Raw genomic sequence first — 16,783 nt, 5'->3', positions numbered from 1 at the left:
AATCGTTTATCTCGATTAATGTTTTTTCATAGTCATTAGAAGCCGAAATCGAAACCAAATTTTCGATTAATTGCACAGCCCAATCACCCGCTCTACAACTGAACGAGTGCGAGAATGGGCATCATTGTATCTGCGCTCTTGGTCAGTTTGAGGGTTGTTAACAGCCAAGTCTTTAATGGATAACTGCGGTCTCCTGATATGCAGTTAAATAATTACGCTCAATAAAATAAAAAAATAAATAAAAAACTTAGCTGGAATAATAGTTTTAAATACATCACTCACCAAGAAGCCACCTGTCGTGCACCCTGCCACCTTGGAGCCTTCGGATTTGACCATTGACAATGTCCTCTAATAAGACCAACACTGCCATTGCCATGGATGCATTTGGGGTGGATACATTTGCAAATGGTTTTATATATATATATATATATATATATATATATATATATATATATATATATATATATATATATATATAGTATCAATTAACCCATTTTATCAATTATAAATTAATAGCAATGTTTTTCACGTGTTAGTGCGATACTTTGTAGTGTGCAATTTAACATAATTGCCTCTAGGAGTCGCCAATGGAAATAAAACAAACACACACACACAAGAAATACACGTACATCAGACATGAAGTTGGTGTGGACCAACGCACATTCTCACGTTAATTTCATCGTTAGTAAATCCAAACGTGAGCATGAAATCTTGCGTATGCAAAGTTTTTGTGCATACGCAACGTCGATACATGAGGCCCCAGCTCATTTGCATTTAACAGCACAGGTGCAAAACAGCTACAATTTCATCTGACCCCAAAATTGACATTTTCAGCGGGGTATAATAAATTACCTGCTAGGAATTTTGAGCTGAAACTTCACAGACACATTCTGGAGACACCAAAGACTTCTTTTACATCTTGTAATAAGGGCAAAATAGTAAAGTAAACCTTTAATCTTTGTGTATGTTGCAGATCTGCACTCTGGCCTCCAACTGCTTGTGCTCATGCAGCACAGGCTCTTCCTCCGGCTCGGAGAACGATACAGTCATGGTGTATGTGTGGGGCAGCAACAGCAGCCATCAGCTCGCCGAGGGAACGCTGGAGAAGATATTACAGCCCAAACTGGCTCAGGGCTTCAGCGACGCACAAATGGTGTGTGTGGGTTTATTTTACTCAAGTGTATTGATAATCCAAATAACTGGAAGGTATTGTGATGCCAATATTAGTTCCAACAGTCAGCATGAGGAGGAGCAAATGGATCACTTGAAAAAAGTTAATGAGAGATCATCATGCTTATTTTAACAGCTAGGAAAGAGATTTGAGTTAAAACATGCAGAAGTCTGACCTAAATTGGTAAATTCAGTCTGATTTTATGCATATGATGTTACTATTAAAATCTTAGATTGATTAAATATATTGGCAAAATTTTAGTACATATGAGGACTTCGGACTTAGCATAATTTTCCTGGTCATAAGTTATATAAATTATTTATTTATTTATTTGTTTATGTGCACATTATTAGCATTATTTTCCAGGTTATAAGATATATCAGGTATTTATTTATTCATTTATTTATGTGCACATTATTAGCATTATTTTCCAGGTTATAAGATATATCAGGTATTTATTTATTTATTTATTTATGTCTGCGTTATTAGCATTATTTTCCAGGTTATAAGGTATATCAGGTATTTATTTATTTATTTATTTATTTATTTATTTATTTATTTATTTATTTATTTATTTATGTGTGCGTTATTGGCAGTATTTTCCAGGTTATAAGATATATCAGGTGTTTATTTATTTATTTATTTATTTATTTATGTGTGCGTTATTAGCATTATTTTCCAGGTTATAAGGTATATCAGGTATTTATTTATTTATTTATTTATTTATGTGTGCGTTATTAGCATTATTTTCCAGGTTATAAGGTATATCAGGAATTTATTTATTTATTTATTTATTTATTTATTTATTTATTTATTTATTTATTTATTTATTTATTCATTTATTTATTTATGTGTGCATTATTTTCCAGTTATGGTATAGGTAAGGTATATCAAAGGTATATCAGGTATTCCAGCTATACCAGGCTGACTGTTTTATGAATAATACTAAACTAATATTTACTTATTTACTTATACTTATTATATGTATCTATCTCTTTTTTCAGCTAAAATTTCATTGTTATCTCTCAAGCATAGAAATATGTTGAACAAAGTTTGATTATCTAATCTGAAGTCTTCAGGCCAAACAGTCTCTGCTTTCTAATACAGACATGTCTTTTCATTATTACTGAGAAATACAATTTAGCGAACAGCAGGTGCATCTAAATAAACTGTGCTCTTTCACTAATACAGTTTGGACATCCTCAATCATACTTGATTCAATTCACTCTGCTCTAAACGGTGCTCTTCTCTTTCCACCTGCAGATTGAGGCAGGCCAGTACTGCACGTTCTCTGTGTCCGCGGATGGGGCAGTGAAGGCTTGTGGGAAGGGTAGTTATGGCCGGCTGGGACTTGGAGACTCTAATAACCAGTCCTTGCCCAAGAAGCTGGTTCTGGAGCCTCCACGCACCATGAGGAAAGTGTCGTCTTCTAAAGGGTCAGACGGACACACGCTGGCCGTCACGGCGGAGGGAGAGGTGTTCAGCTGGGGAGACGGAGATTATGGTAAACTGGGCCACGGGAACAGCGCCACACAGAAATACCCCAAGATTATACAAGGCCCTCTGTTGGGAAAGGTAAGAAAGTGTGTTATTTTTTGTTTCTGCAGATACAAGTTATATTTAATTTATGTGGCATCGTGGTCCTGTGAAACATGACATTTCGTTCCACTTTTTGTCCACTCATGTAGCGGAATGACAATAATACTCAACTTTACTGACTTGACTTGATTAGAACACTCTAGAAACTGCATAGCAACATGTTAAAAATCAGTCAGCAGTGCTATAGCAAGGCCTGAACTTGCTAGCAACAACATAACGTTAAAAATAAATTCGAATAACATTAAATCACAATAATGCCCTACCAGCCGTCTTTATTTCTATAGTGTTTTATACAGTGTAGATTTTGTCAAAACACTTTACAGACATAAGACACTCGCATAGTTTTTGAATGGGGAAAAGTGTAACAGTCAAAATAATGAATGAAGCCCCGCCTTTTAGTAAATTTCTAGTGACTGACGATTCTCTTGGGGAGGGGCTCGGTCCAGTTGTGTGTTTCTATGACAGTTTATACAGATGTCATGAACACTCAGGGGTCAGCAAACAAACTGGATTTTTTTTTTGCGAATGCTTGCTTCACAGACATGATGAAATCTCAACTTTTCAACAAACTACACTACCTGAAAAATGTCTTGTTGCCAAATTTTAGGAACAACAAATAATAACTTGATTTGTAGTTGATCATTTAGTATCAGTAGTGGCTTATAGGTAAGGCAAAGGCCTCTAGATTACGCTTATTTACCAAAATAAAATATGATTATGCCTTGATTTTTAATTATTTAATTAGGACAGTAAGGTCTGACTTTGCCTAAACAAAAGTCTTGTCGCTTAACAGAAATAATGTACAGTGTAGAATATAAAGTCATGGTGCAGTAGAAAAAGAATGAATATTGTGTATGACTCTCATAAGCTTGGAGGACTGCGTCCATTCATCTCTGCAATGACTCAAATCACTTATTAATAAAGTCATCTGGAATGGCAAAGAAAGTGTTCTTGCAGGGCTCCCAAAGTTCATCAAGATTCTTTGGATTCATCTTCAATGCCTCCTCCTTCATCTTACCCAAGACATGCTTAAAAATGTTCATGTCTGGTGACTGGGCTGGCCAATCTTGGAGCACCTTGACCTTCTTTGCTTCCAGGAACTTTGATGTGGAGGCTAAAGAATGAAAAGTAGCGCTATCCTGCTGAAGTATTTGCCCTCTCCTGTGGTTTGTAATGTAATCGCAGCACAAAACCTCAGGCTGTTGATGTTGCCATCCACTCTGCAGATCTCTCGCATGCCCCATACTGAATGTAACCCCTAACCATGATTTTTCCTTCACCAAACTTGACTGATTTCTATGAGAATCTTGGGGCCATGTGGGTTCCAATAGGTCTTCTGCAGTATTTGTGATGATTGGGATGCAGTTCAACAGATGATTCAAACACAAATCACATGACAGCAACTATGGAAGCCCACAAACTTGCAAACAATGAGACTGCTGTCATTTTAGGTATTACTTTAGAAGACCAGCGTGATTGGTCAAGGCATTATTCTGTGAATGATACTGTGTAAAACATAAACAATAACAGCCATAAGCATCTCATTTCCTTCGAGTGCGCATTTGTTTGAGCAACCTTAAAAAATATATATATATTTGTTAGAAACTAAATTTAAGCGACAGGTTTTATTTTGTAATCAATTGGTGATTCTAAATATGAATTTTAATCTTGAGCTTGGCCAACAGTTTTGGAGAATTTGATGTTTCCCCATTCAAACAGAATGACTGAGAGGCGTTTCAAAGATGGCCGCCGAGAGCCTCAGATAGTGACAAGCTAAACCATTCAGGGCTTTATTAGTTATTAGCAGGATTTTAAGATGTAAACAATGTTTAATGGGTAGCCAGTGCGAAATTGACAGGACCTGACTAATATGATCATGCTTTTTGGTTCTGTGTGTTACAGGTGGTGGTGTGTGTGTCTGCTGGATACAGACACAGCGCTGCAGTGACTAATGATGGAGAGCTGTACACCTGGGGGGAAGGAGACTTCGGTCGACTCGGTACATCACTCTCCTCTTACAGACCCTCAAACATCACTACACACACACATCTGAGTGTCTGCTCTCAGATATGGTGTTGTCAGTGAAATACAATTCGCTATTGATTTTTGTGTGAGGTGGTTTTTAAGGTTTTGACTGACTGCTGTGCACAGTATGCACTGCAGAGAAGGCTTTTTTCCCCTACTGATCTACAGAGAAATAATTTTCAGACAGTCGACTGGACGCCTCAGACTGAGTCAGACTGCTGTGTCAGAAGTTCTGTCTCAGTTTTTTTTTTATGTATCTATGATTAGAAAAGGCTTTTATTCAGGAAATATTTTAAAGGGCACATAGTTTGCCCCTTTTTTAAGATTTAATATTAATATTATGGTTCTTCTGAGTGTGCTAGTTTAGGTTCAGTTCAAAACACAGTTCAGATTGTTTTATTATAATGTGTTAAAAAGTGTTATTTTGGGGGCGTGTTCACAGCTCGCTGTTTTAGGGGTGTGTTGCTTCACATGAAAATTAGTTTTGACTTCCTGCCCAACGTAACAAGGGAGCTGAGCCAAGAGCTGCCCCGCTCTGTGTTTGGTAACAGACTGGCAGACAGAGAGAAGCAACATGAGTGAGAGGACTAGCATTCAGACGTACACGTACGACTCGGACGCAGACCAAGCAGAGAGTACAAAATCATTTGTGTCTTAGTATAGTTTTACAGCCAACTGTGCTAGTTTAAAGTTCCAAGCTTGTACATCGAGTCTAATAACCACGCACACTGAATTAACTTTGACTAAAACACCGCTCAGAGCCGCGACACGGCACACCAGATACGCACGTTCGCATGTCATTTAAAATGAAACCATTCAGATAGCGCTCTGTGGCACGGCAGAAATATGAAGTGTCCTGAGTGGTGGCTGGGTACCGCGAACAGCCGCCAACTTGAAGCGCTGTTGTGTGTACTCTGATAGAAACCTATGTTTAGAATTCTAAAATGCATGGCGCTGAGTGGCGAGACGCTCAGAGCGGCGCTTCTGGTGTGCAACCTGCAGGCAAGTTCGTTATTTTATTTCCAATGGAGGGTCGCGTGCGTGGGCAACGCTCTCGCATTTTCCAGTTGCACCTAGTTAGTATCACAGGGAGCTTTTGTGACCGCGAGAAATGCAAACGGCTGAAGTTTAAGGAAGAAGCAATGAAAAGTACACATGTTTGCAAACCTACATAAAGTTACAAACAACAATTCAGATTAGAGCGATCATGTGGAGAATATTGATCTTGTGCTGAGCCCAATGAGCCTTACATCTAAAAATAGAGCAAGGGTGTTCCTTTGGTGACACCGCTTTGACTTGCACGCTGAAAATGGCGGACGTGAAACAACAAACGGAGGATATGGTGATGTGCACTTGTCAATCAGTATTGGTGGGCGGGGGGACCACACTCCTACGTCAAGTTGCCGTCGATCTAAAAACCGCTCCAATTGGTCCACCGTTTTTTATGTTGTTAAATTGAAAAAAAAAGGACTCTGTGTGTTTACATCAGCCAAATATGACGGTCTATACACTATACCTACACATATGTCTGTCCAAACAGCTTGAAAAGTAGATTTTTCACCATAAGTACCCTTTAAGGGATATACAAAAACGTGTCTTATGGAGGAATTTTCGAATATTTGTCTTTGATCCAATGGAGTATATGCACACAGACTTTTACTTTTCAGTCGGCCAGCTAAAAGCGCTTCCAGTGAGGTTTAGCGTCATTACAAAATCTGTGTGTTTAAGATCTGATTTCTTTAAAAATCAATAATCTTTACTGTCTGATTTTTTTTGTGCACTTTATTTTACCACAGTATTTTCAATGGTGTTTCTGCTCTAGCCTGCTGCTATGGACAGCACTTGCATTTAAATAGTCTTTCATCTCCTTTTACTCTAACAACGAAAAGAATAATTAAGTTTATGATTGTATCTATGTATCGTAATAAAGAACTGATTGTATTTTAATTATATCACGACATCGATGCTGTAAATGGAACTTTATGAAATTGAAAATAGTCACATAAAGGAAAGTTTGTGCATATACTCCATTAAAATATCTCATCCAATTTTTTATCATTGTTGTTTTTTTGTATAATGCATGATTATTAAGAAACAGTTAAGTATAAGTGTTGCCATGAATATAGCCAATTCTGTTGCTGTGGCAATAAAACATCAATCAATCATTCAATCAATCAATCAATCAATCAATCTGTTTGTCCGTGATGTAGGTCACAGTGACAGTCACAGTCGCAATGTGCCTACTCTCGTGAAGGACATCAGCGGGGTCGGGCAGGTGGCCTGTGGAAGCTCACACACCATCGCTGTGGCTCAGGATGGACGAATCGTCTGGTCATTCGGAGGAGGGGACAATGGTACGCTGATGTATCATATTTTGTGCACTTCTGTGGTAGTTGACTTTTTTTTTAGTTTTTTGCCCTAGAAGTCCACATGCATACTAAAATTATAATTTAAATCAACGTGTCTATTTTCCATCATCTGAAGGGACTTTACCAAAAAAAACAAACAAAAAAAAAAACAATTACAGATCACAAATGGCTGTTTTCAGGTAAAATATAGTAAACGGTCTCTCAGAGGAAGCATGCTATTTCCTGGAAGACGAGCCTCAAAATTTTTTTGAAATATTTTTTTCACATGGATATTGATACAGAATTTACCTGGAATTTTACATAGATAGACAGATATTTCTGTAAAAGAAAAATAATTATTTTATTCCTTAACTCACAAAAGAATAATAAATTGAGTTTCTGCTACTGACGCCGCTTGCGTTCAATGTCTTTCATCTTGTTTTGAGCTATGAACTGTGTTGAATAATAATTATTTATTGGTTTAGATATGTTTTATTTATTTTTAGGCAAATATTTATTATTTATTTATCTGTTTATTGTTTCTGTATGTATTTATTATTTGTTGTCTGTTTGTGTTTTTAGTTATGTATCCATCATTTTTATTTAGCTTTTTTCTTTTCGTTTAACTCATTTCCTTAATTTATATTTGGATTTGTTTTTTCATTTTTGTTACTTATTTTATTTATCTAATTTTATAAATGTATTTATTCATTTTTAGTTTTGTCATTCTCTGTCTAAAAATATCCAGTTTAATGCGATTCTTGTTCATTTAAGCAACAATATTCTGTGCATTTAATTAACAAAACTTTTTTTTGTTCACTCAGTGGCTGTCTGCAAAAAATGTTTTCTTTTTTTTTCACGTGAATTGAATAATTTGATCAGAAGTTGATGTTTTATATTCCACAAAACATTTACCAGCTGTAAACATAAGTTGTGCTTGTTAATATACATTCTTGATCAAAATCATTTTGCTTGTACAAAACTGTAAAGTTCTACACCCTTTATAGTGCTCTTTTCCAGGAGTGAGCAGGCCATAGGTACAGTACGTTCACTTTTCACACCCAGATAATCCAGAAAAAACCTGTAATACAGCACAATCAGCATAACACGTACAGACAGGCTCAAACTTCTTTGAAATGAGCTGTTGCGAACTGTTTAAAATAGATAGAGAGCCAGCACAGACAAAACCTGTGGATATAACACACCTTAAGGAAATCTGTGTGTTTGTGTTACAGGTAAACTGGGACATGGAGACACAAACCGTGTGTACAGGCCTAAAGTGATAGAAGCCCTGCATGGCTTCATTATTAGGAAAGTGTGTGCAGGGAGCCAGTCCTCACTGGCTTTGACATCTGCTGGCCAGGTAAACACAAGCTCCCATACAGTGTCATGTTTTAAGAATGTGATTTAACTACAGCGGTTCTAGCTGTAGTTCTGCTGAATGACTAAAAAGGTTATCAGTATGATGGCGAGTAACTGTACATTTCTTGTCATACCATACTTCTGATATCTTATACAGGGTGTCCGGGGGGTTTTAAAAAGTATTTAAAGTTGATAAATCAATTATGACAGGGTGTCTGTGGGGTCTTTGAGTATTAAAAGTTGATAAACTAATCATGAGAAAATTAAGGCCCTTAAAAGTTATTAAAAAGTCTTAATTGCATTTTTACAAGGTCTTAAATGTAAAAAAAGTTACCCAAGCAAGGGTTAGAGATAAAGTGTAAGGCCCAAAGAGACTCTAAGGAAGCCAGAGAGAAGAGCCAGAGCAGAAAAAGAGAATGAGCAAATATTAAAATCTAGTTTAGTCTCTTTCTTGACCATGTGACCAAAACCCAAATACTGAGATATTCAAACTGACCAATGAAAATAAAGCTTCATCACTATGTTACCACACTGTAAAACCCCTACACATCTAAGCCAGACCGTAATTTTCATCAGCACTTCTACCTTTGGAATCTGTATGAGCCCTTTTGGCAAAAAGAGACATTATTTGCAATAACAATAAAGGCATATGATAATTTTCATCCTTTCACTGTCCTACGCTAATATTGGAACTCATTGGTAAATACGAGCAATGAAAGCTGTTTGTTTGTTTTCTTTGTTTCCAACCACTTGTTTTTAGATGTATTTTGGAATATCGCATAAAAATTGCTTAATGGAAATGCCAAGATGCGCATTTCTTTCTAAACTTTTTATCTGATGAGAAAAAATGTGCATAAACTTTGAAGGAAACACATTTACTGAACAAAATTGCAGCCTGCACATCAAAAAAGTCACGTCATTATGTTTTAACTGATTAGGTGGTAACAAAAATGGGCATGATGTGACGACATTAATGGACAAACCAGCGGATGGCCACATTGCACAACATCTGAAATGTTGTTTTGGTCATTCTAAAATCCCTCAGCCAAAGTTTGTCATCAAATGAACTGGATTTAAGTGCAAACTTGGTGAATAAAACATCCAATGAGCTAAAGAAAACAAAATCAGTGTTTAAAATTGGAGGATTTGTTAACATTTTGAGGTGAATATTGAAATTTTAAGCAATAAAGACATTTTTTCACAGTCTAGAGATGCAAATATTAATGGAGGTCACTGTAGGTCCTGCTGACATTAACTGGGTAAATATGCACAGTTGTAAATTGTCCTGTCTCTGTGTTCAGGTGTTTGCGTGGGGCTGCGGCTCATGTCTCGGCTGTGGCTCATCTGAAACCACGTCGCTCAGACCTCGACTGATAGAAGAGCTCAGCATCACTAAAATCATCGACATTTCGTGTGGAGACAGCCATTGTCTCGCTTTGTCTCACGGTGAGAGGGATGGAGAAAATAGGTTGGGATGGGAAAGATGGGATTTAAAAAAAGTAAAAAGTAAAATACTGATATGTGTATTTCTGCTCCACCAGTGGCAATTTTTGCTGTAACTTTTGCTTTTGCTGTAAGTTTATTATTTAAGTGTAGCATTTGATGTGTTAAATATACATTTAAAAATAAAATAAAATGTATTATTATTATTATTATTATTATTATTACTATTATTATTATTAATATTATCATTATCGTTATTATTATGATTATTATTATTATTATTATTATTATTATTATTATTATTAATATTATTATCATTATTATTATTATTATTATTATTATTATTATTATTATTATTATTAATAATAATATTATTATTAATAATAATAGTAATAATAATAATAATAATGATAATAATAATTATAATAATAATAATAATGATGATGATGATGATAATAATAATAGTAATAATAATAATAATAATAATAATATTAACAAAAATAATAATAAAAATAATGGTAAAATTATTTTGAATTTAAATCTTATTTAAAAATGTTGTTTTGTATTTTTTATTCAAAATATGTAGTACATTTTATAGCTAATCATTGCTGCAGTTTCATTTATTTGTGATGTTTAAACATCAAATGCTGTAGGCCTCAGAAAAAAGCACAAAATACAGTCTGTTTATATGATGCAAGTGAAGCAGAAATGACATATTTTATTTTCAGTTTATAAATAAATTAAAGTGAAAGTCAGAAAATAATAGCTTGTTACATTATAAACAATAATAAAATGACAGTAATGCTAAATAAAATGCAGATTTTTGAATATACCATTTTGTAAAAACTATTATTCTTATGGTTTTTATCTTAATTTTAGACTGTTAGAGTGAATTTATTTTCCAATTAAAATTTCTATGCAGCCTTTTAAAATATTTAATAAATAATAATTTTAAATAAGTAAGCATTTTAAAATTAAATAAAATGGTTCACTATGCTCCCAGATAGTTACTTACCTAAGAAATTCTAAGATCAATGCTGAATTTCATTTAGTTTTTTTTTTTGAGATGAGTAATTTCATTGCTTTTTGTTACAGAAAATGAGGTGTTTGCTTGGGGCAACAATGCCATGGGCCAGTGTGGGCAGGGCCATACCTCAACGCCTGTCACCAAACCCAAAAAGGTGATTGGTCTAGAAGGAGTGTCAATCCAGCAGATCACAGCAGGCACCTCCCACAGCCTTGCCTGGACTGCTGTTCCTACAGACAGGTGAGAAGACCATTTCATTAGTCCTGATGAGGGATTTCAGGTCTTTTCCACAATACAGTACTGTATTTCATGATGCGCTTTATTGGTAGGCCCATCTTTGATTCTATTTATTTATTTATTTATTTATTTATTTATTTATTTATTTATTTATTTATTTATTTATTTATTTATTTATTTATATGAATGTGTGTAAAAATAACTAAATTAAATAATAATACTAATTACTGAAAAAAAATTATTACAAACTGAATAAATGAAAAAATTAATATTTATTTATTTATTCAGTTTTTTATAATTTCAGTAATATTATTGACAAATTTTTGGCACATTTTTATATGATTTATTGACAATACAGTTTGTCTTTTAGAAGATATACAGTATTATATGAGAGACTTTGTTTACCAAATAAGTGGACCTAATTGGATTTACACTGTAAACCTGAAATACAAGTTTAAAATGTGCTTAATGTTTTTCATGTTTTTTACTCCCAAATAATTATTCCACATAAATCCGCAGATTTTGTTTTACAGTATTTTGTGCAAAAATACCAAAAAATATCCGCAGATTCTGTCTGGCCTACTCATTGGCTATAAATAACAATAATAATAATAATAATAATAATAATAATAATAATAATAATAATAATAATAATAATAATAATAATAATAAACTTTCACCTCCTCCATCTGGTTTTTCTGCTGATGTGTTAATAAAATACAATTTACATTTTCCATCATTTAAAGTTGTGTAGTTGGAATTGCTTTCCTATCATGTAGGATTGCATGATATTGTGCCAAAAATCTGACATTGCTATATTTTGTTTTGCTGCAATATATATTGTGATTTGAATATAGAGACAGTTCACCAGATGATTTGAATAGCTCTATTTGGGAAGATTTTTATTAATTGTGAAAGTGAAATAAACAGTGCTTTATGATTTTCTGGAAAGTTTAACAGTACAGAAATTGAATAATCAAACGTGAAATAACATGATCATCATTGTATAAGTAATAAAGAAATGTATATTTTTAATAATATCTTTATCTTTTAATCTTTAATAAATAATCTAATCTTACGAAGTAACTGTAATAAGGAAGTATATGTAATTGTTCAGCCCTTCTATCATAAGTGAATGTGTGTTTATGTGTGTGTGCTTTTTGCGTTTGGCAGGCAGCTGGTGGCTTGGCACAGGCCGTTTTGTGTGGATCTCGAGGAGAGCACCTTTACGTATCTGCGCAGTTTTCTGGAGCGTTACTGCGACAGTATCAGCGGAGACACACCACCTGCACCTTTCCCCTCTAAGAGGTGAGTTGTGGATGTATTTAAGTTGGTTTTAAAAACATGAAGTACTGAAGTAAAATTTTAATAAATTATTTGATGGATCTTATTGTGCCCATCTTATTGTGCCCCTATTATGGATTATGAAAGGCCGTAGTTTGGTTTGGGTTTCCCGAACAATAGGCTGATATGCATGCTAGGTCAAAAACAATTTCATTGTCTTATAATATAGCTGTAGACTGCAAACTGCAGATTATATAATGCTGCTGCTGTTTTCTACTTTATAGCTCTGAATAAAAAGAGTTTCACATGTTAATGATCCCATTAGGCAAAATTAAATTAAATTAAATTAAATTAAATTAAATTAAATTAAATTAAATTAAATTAAATTAAATTAAATTAAATTTTATTTTAGTTTTTTATTTAATTGAATTACATTTTTTATTTTTTATTTAATTTAATGTAATTTTTAATTTAATTTTGTTTATTTTTATTTTATTTTTATTTATTTTAATTTATTTAATTTTAATTATTTTTTTAATTTAATTGATTATATTTAATTTTTTATTTAATTTTTATTACATTTTTATTAATTTAATTTAATTTTATATTTAATGTAATTTTATTTATTTAATTTATTTTATTTTATTTTCATTTATTTTCATTTAATTTTATATTTAATTTTATTTTTTTATATTTTTTGTTTTATTTTATTTTATTTTAATAAAATGTCAAATGTCATGATTTCTGTTATTCACATACTTTAGTTCTGTTGAAACCTTAAGTACAAGTCCCTAAATTTCTAATCTATCCAACTACTTCACTACATAGCAACATTTAAACAACTGCATATAAGTCCCTTAACAACCACCTAGCACACTCTAGCATTAGCATGGGCAAGCAAGTAATATGCTATACCTATGTCTATGTCAGCTGCTGAAATGACTCTCATCTAGCAGGAATGTGACAAACACTCAAAGCCGCAGCAGTAACTGGCACAGACCCATAACCATCTCCATACCCACAGGGCTGGGGTCAGAGCAGCATATGGCCTGGCACTCACTAAAGGTCACTCGTCTTCAAACTTCTCATTCTCACCCTCTCTGTTTCTTTCCAGGGAACATCACCAGTTTGTGTTGTTGTGTATGAAACTGTTGTCTATCCACCTGTCACTGGCCCATGCCGGCGGGACGGGGGCCACAGTTCTAGGTGCTCAGGGTCGGCCACTTAGGAACCTGCTCTTCAGACTCATCGACTCCAATGTACCAGAATCCATACAACAGGTGTGGCATGAACCACTTGATATGTTTTTTCACTTGATATGAGGTTTTTCAATCCTCAATGATTCCACTCCGCCTCTTTGCCCTTTTTTGGTATTCCCTGGTCGGTGCGATGACGTGCAAACAAAATGGTGACGGGTGGCCACGCCTACTTGTAGCTTCTTTTGCGCTCTTCAGAAACCTATGGGTGACTTCACGGATACTACATCCATATCTTTTACAGTCTATGGTTTTAACAAACAGAACTTAGAACCTGTGATACTAATAAAAAATAAAAATCAAGAAATAACCAGCTGAATAAAAAAGTTAAATATTTAATTCAATGTGAAAACCGATCATTGTTAGTTTTGCTGATACCGCGAAATTTATAAATCTAACATTATCATGTTGTACAACTCATCATATTTATTTTTTAGTCTCATTTTCAATGAAAGATTCAATAATTCACTCATAAAACTTTTCAGTTTTATAGTATTATACTATTCAGTACTAATTTTTGATGGTTGTTTGTTGTCACCTATTGGGTAAATACTGTAATTGCTCCAACTTTCAACAGCGTCAGGTTGCACAAAGGAGGGATTTTAATCTTTATCTTAAACTTTAGTGTTTATCTCTGAACTAAATTTGTTCTCCTACTAAATCTGTGTTCTTTGATTGTTTGTAGCTTTGTAACTGACTAAAAAGTATAAAAATAAACATTTGCAAATCAGCATCATTTATAATTTATGTTATGCGGGTGTTTGAATTGAATTCCCGATCTTTTAATGATTAATTGTGCAGGTTTACACTGAATACAATAATGCAGACCAAACTAGTGACAGAAAACACCTTTAATAACCTAAGAAGGTGCCACCGCTATACTTCAGTCATCAATATATTTTACAGATCTGAATGAGGCAGGAGGCGATCTCTACGTAGCAGTTACAAATGTTGGATTAATCTACAAGGAAAAAAGTTATTATTAACTTTTGGTTGTGATCCATCCGTTACACCCCTAATATTTTCTTTTTTTTTTTGGTAAATTGGTGCAAATATATTAAAATAAATGGACGTTTTAGGCATTTTGAAAGCTACTTTGACATTTTTATAAAGCATAATAAGCACACTTGCTTTTTATTTTAAAACTTGACTTACAGGCTCATTTACAGTACGCTGCTTTCAACACACAGTCAATGCTTTTGGACTCTAAGATGATCTTTAGCTCACACATAGTCAAAACAACTATTACAGTATTATCATAGACCAGTGGTAGGGAACCTATGGCTCACAAGTCGCTTGTGGCTCTTTGACCACAAATATGTGGCTCTCCAGTCAATATGCGGTCTTCCTTCAATAATATTTTACAGTTTAAAAATGATAAACCTCACTAGAAATCAGTTTCCTATTGAAAAATACAATTATAATTCCCTTTCAATTGTATTATAGTTTTTATTTGTTTTTTTTTTTTTCTTCCAGCAAAATGAATAAGAACTCCGTTTACAATAAAAGGACGTTTCAACCAATGCATGTGTGTAGTGCTGTTGAATCGCAACACCTATAAAGGGCAAACAACTTACTTTGCTATGGTAACCTCATGCACATAAATTCAAACATTCGACGACTTGCTCAGCATGTACATATACATGCAATGGCTCTTTAAAAAAATTACAATTAAATAATGACATTGAGTGAATTCTTTAGGCTTGTATCAACAACTAGATTTGCTTCTGATCATCCAAATCCCAGCGTCAGCCCATTTAGAAATAACAGTTTGTTAGCAAAAGCAGCTAAACGCCACTTGCCTTTGACAGCATATAGCCGCTATATCCCGAGAACCAATCAGAAGGCGCGAATCGAATCATACGGTATTATTCTAATGTAGCAGCGCGCTGATATTCCGGCTTTTATGAGGTTTTATTCCGCTTCCGATTTAGATTTTAAAAGATTTAAAACAGTTTGATGAACTGGATGAGCCTGTCTGACTGTCAGTGAATGGCAAATGAAAACGTCCCTTACCTCAAACATGCAATCATAACGTGCTTTTGCGCAGCGACACTACTCTGAATGAGTTCGATTTACTATACATTAAACGACAACTACATTTCACGAAAGACACAGTAGGCCTACCTTGTGTTTTATTTGCTAATGTAAGCTATTTTTAAAAGATAAATATAATGTATAAAACTATATATTATTTGTATCACTTCATATTACCTATACCTCTTATAAGCTATTTATATTGATGAACAATGCACAGATAGTGATGTTTCACAATGTTCCTGCAGTACATTATTTGAATCTACCAAGCTTATTTTTTGTTTGTTTTTTTTTTTCTTCCAGCAAAATGAATAAGAACTTCGTTTACAATAAAAGGACGTTTCAACCAATGCATGAGTGTAGCGCTGTTGAATCGCAACACCTATAAAGGGCAAACAACTTACTTTGCTATGGTAACCTCATGCACATAAATTCAAACATTTGACGACTTACTCAGCATGTACATATACATGCAATGGCTCTTTAAAAAAAATGCATTTGCCAAAAAAATCAGAAATGGCTCTTGCTGAAAAAAGGTTCCCAACCCCTGTCATAGACCATAAATATCGCACACCCTATAATACAGTATTTAAAACAAACACTCCAAGAGTACAGCGTATAATTTCTAACTTGCAGAACAACAGTATACAACTTCAACCAATTAAATTGCTTACATATACAGCTGGAGTTTCGCCCACATGCTGCAAACATTAAGATGATGGTGTCTGTTTATCTTTGTTTTTTTTTTCTTTGATGGAGTTTGCAAGAGACACGACTTTTCACAACCCTCAGACTAACCGTTTGGACTGAGTCATCTGACAGAACGCCAGTAAATGAGTCATTCCTACACCATGGTAGTTAAATAATGTTTGGTTTTTGTGTGTGTTCATTTAGGCAGTAATGAGCACGCTGTCTATGGGAGCATCTCTGTTGCTGCCTCCTCTCAGGGAGAGAACGGAGCTGCTGCACTCGCTCTTACCTCAGGGCCCAGAGA

General features: G+C 34.2%; 1 protein-coding gene across 1 annotated transcript in view; it reads left to right on the top strand.

The window, feature by feature from the left end:
* The window catches only part of LOC130214395 (probable E3 ubiquitin-protein ligase HERC1), a 153,684-nt gene that overhangs the window by 19,911 nt on the left and 116,990 nt on the right, over positions 1-16,783 (top strand). The window contains 10 exon segments of the mRNA XM_056446064.1: positions 974-1,153; positions 2,435-2,746; positions 4,673-4,769; positions 7,006-7,149; positions 8,379-8,506; positions 9,807-9,951; positions 11,044-11,215; positions 12,386-12,520; positions 13,611-13,776; positions 16,684-16,783. The exon segment at positions 16,684-16,783 is cut by the window's right edge and continues 26 nt beyond it. Of these exon segments, the coding sequence (XP_056302039.1) occupies positions 974-1,153; positions 2,435-2,746; positions 4,673-4,769; positions 7,006-7,149; positions 8,379-8,506; positions 9,807-9,951; positions 11,044-11,215; positions 12,386-12,520; positions 13,611-13,776; positions 16,684-16,783 (1,579 nt within the window).

The sequence above is a fragment of the Danio aesculapii genome, chromosome 21, assembly GCF_903798145.1.
Source record: "Danio aesculapii chromosome 21, fDanAes4.1, whole genome shotgun sequence".
In the NCBI taxonomy this organism is placed as follows: domain Eukaryota; kingdom Metazoa; phylum Chordata; class Actinopteri; order Cypriniformes; family Danionidae; genus Danio; species Danio aesculapii.
This window is presented reverse-complemented; position numbering and strand designations above follow the sequence as displayed.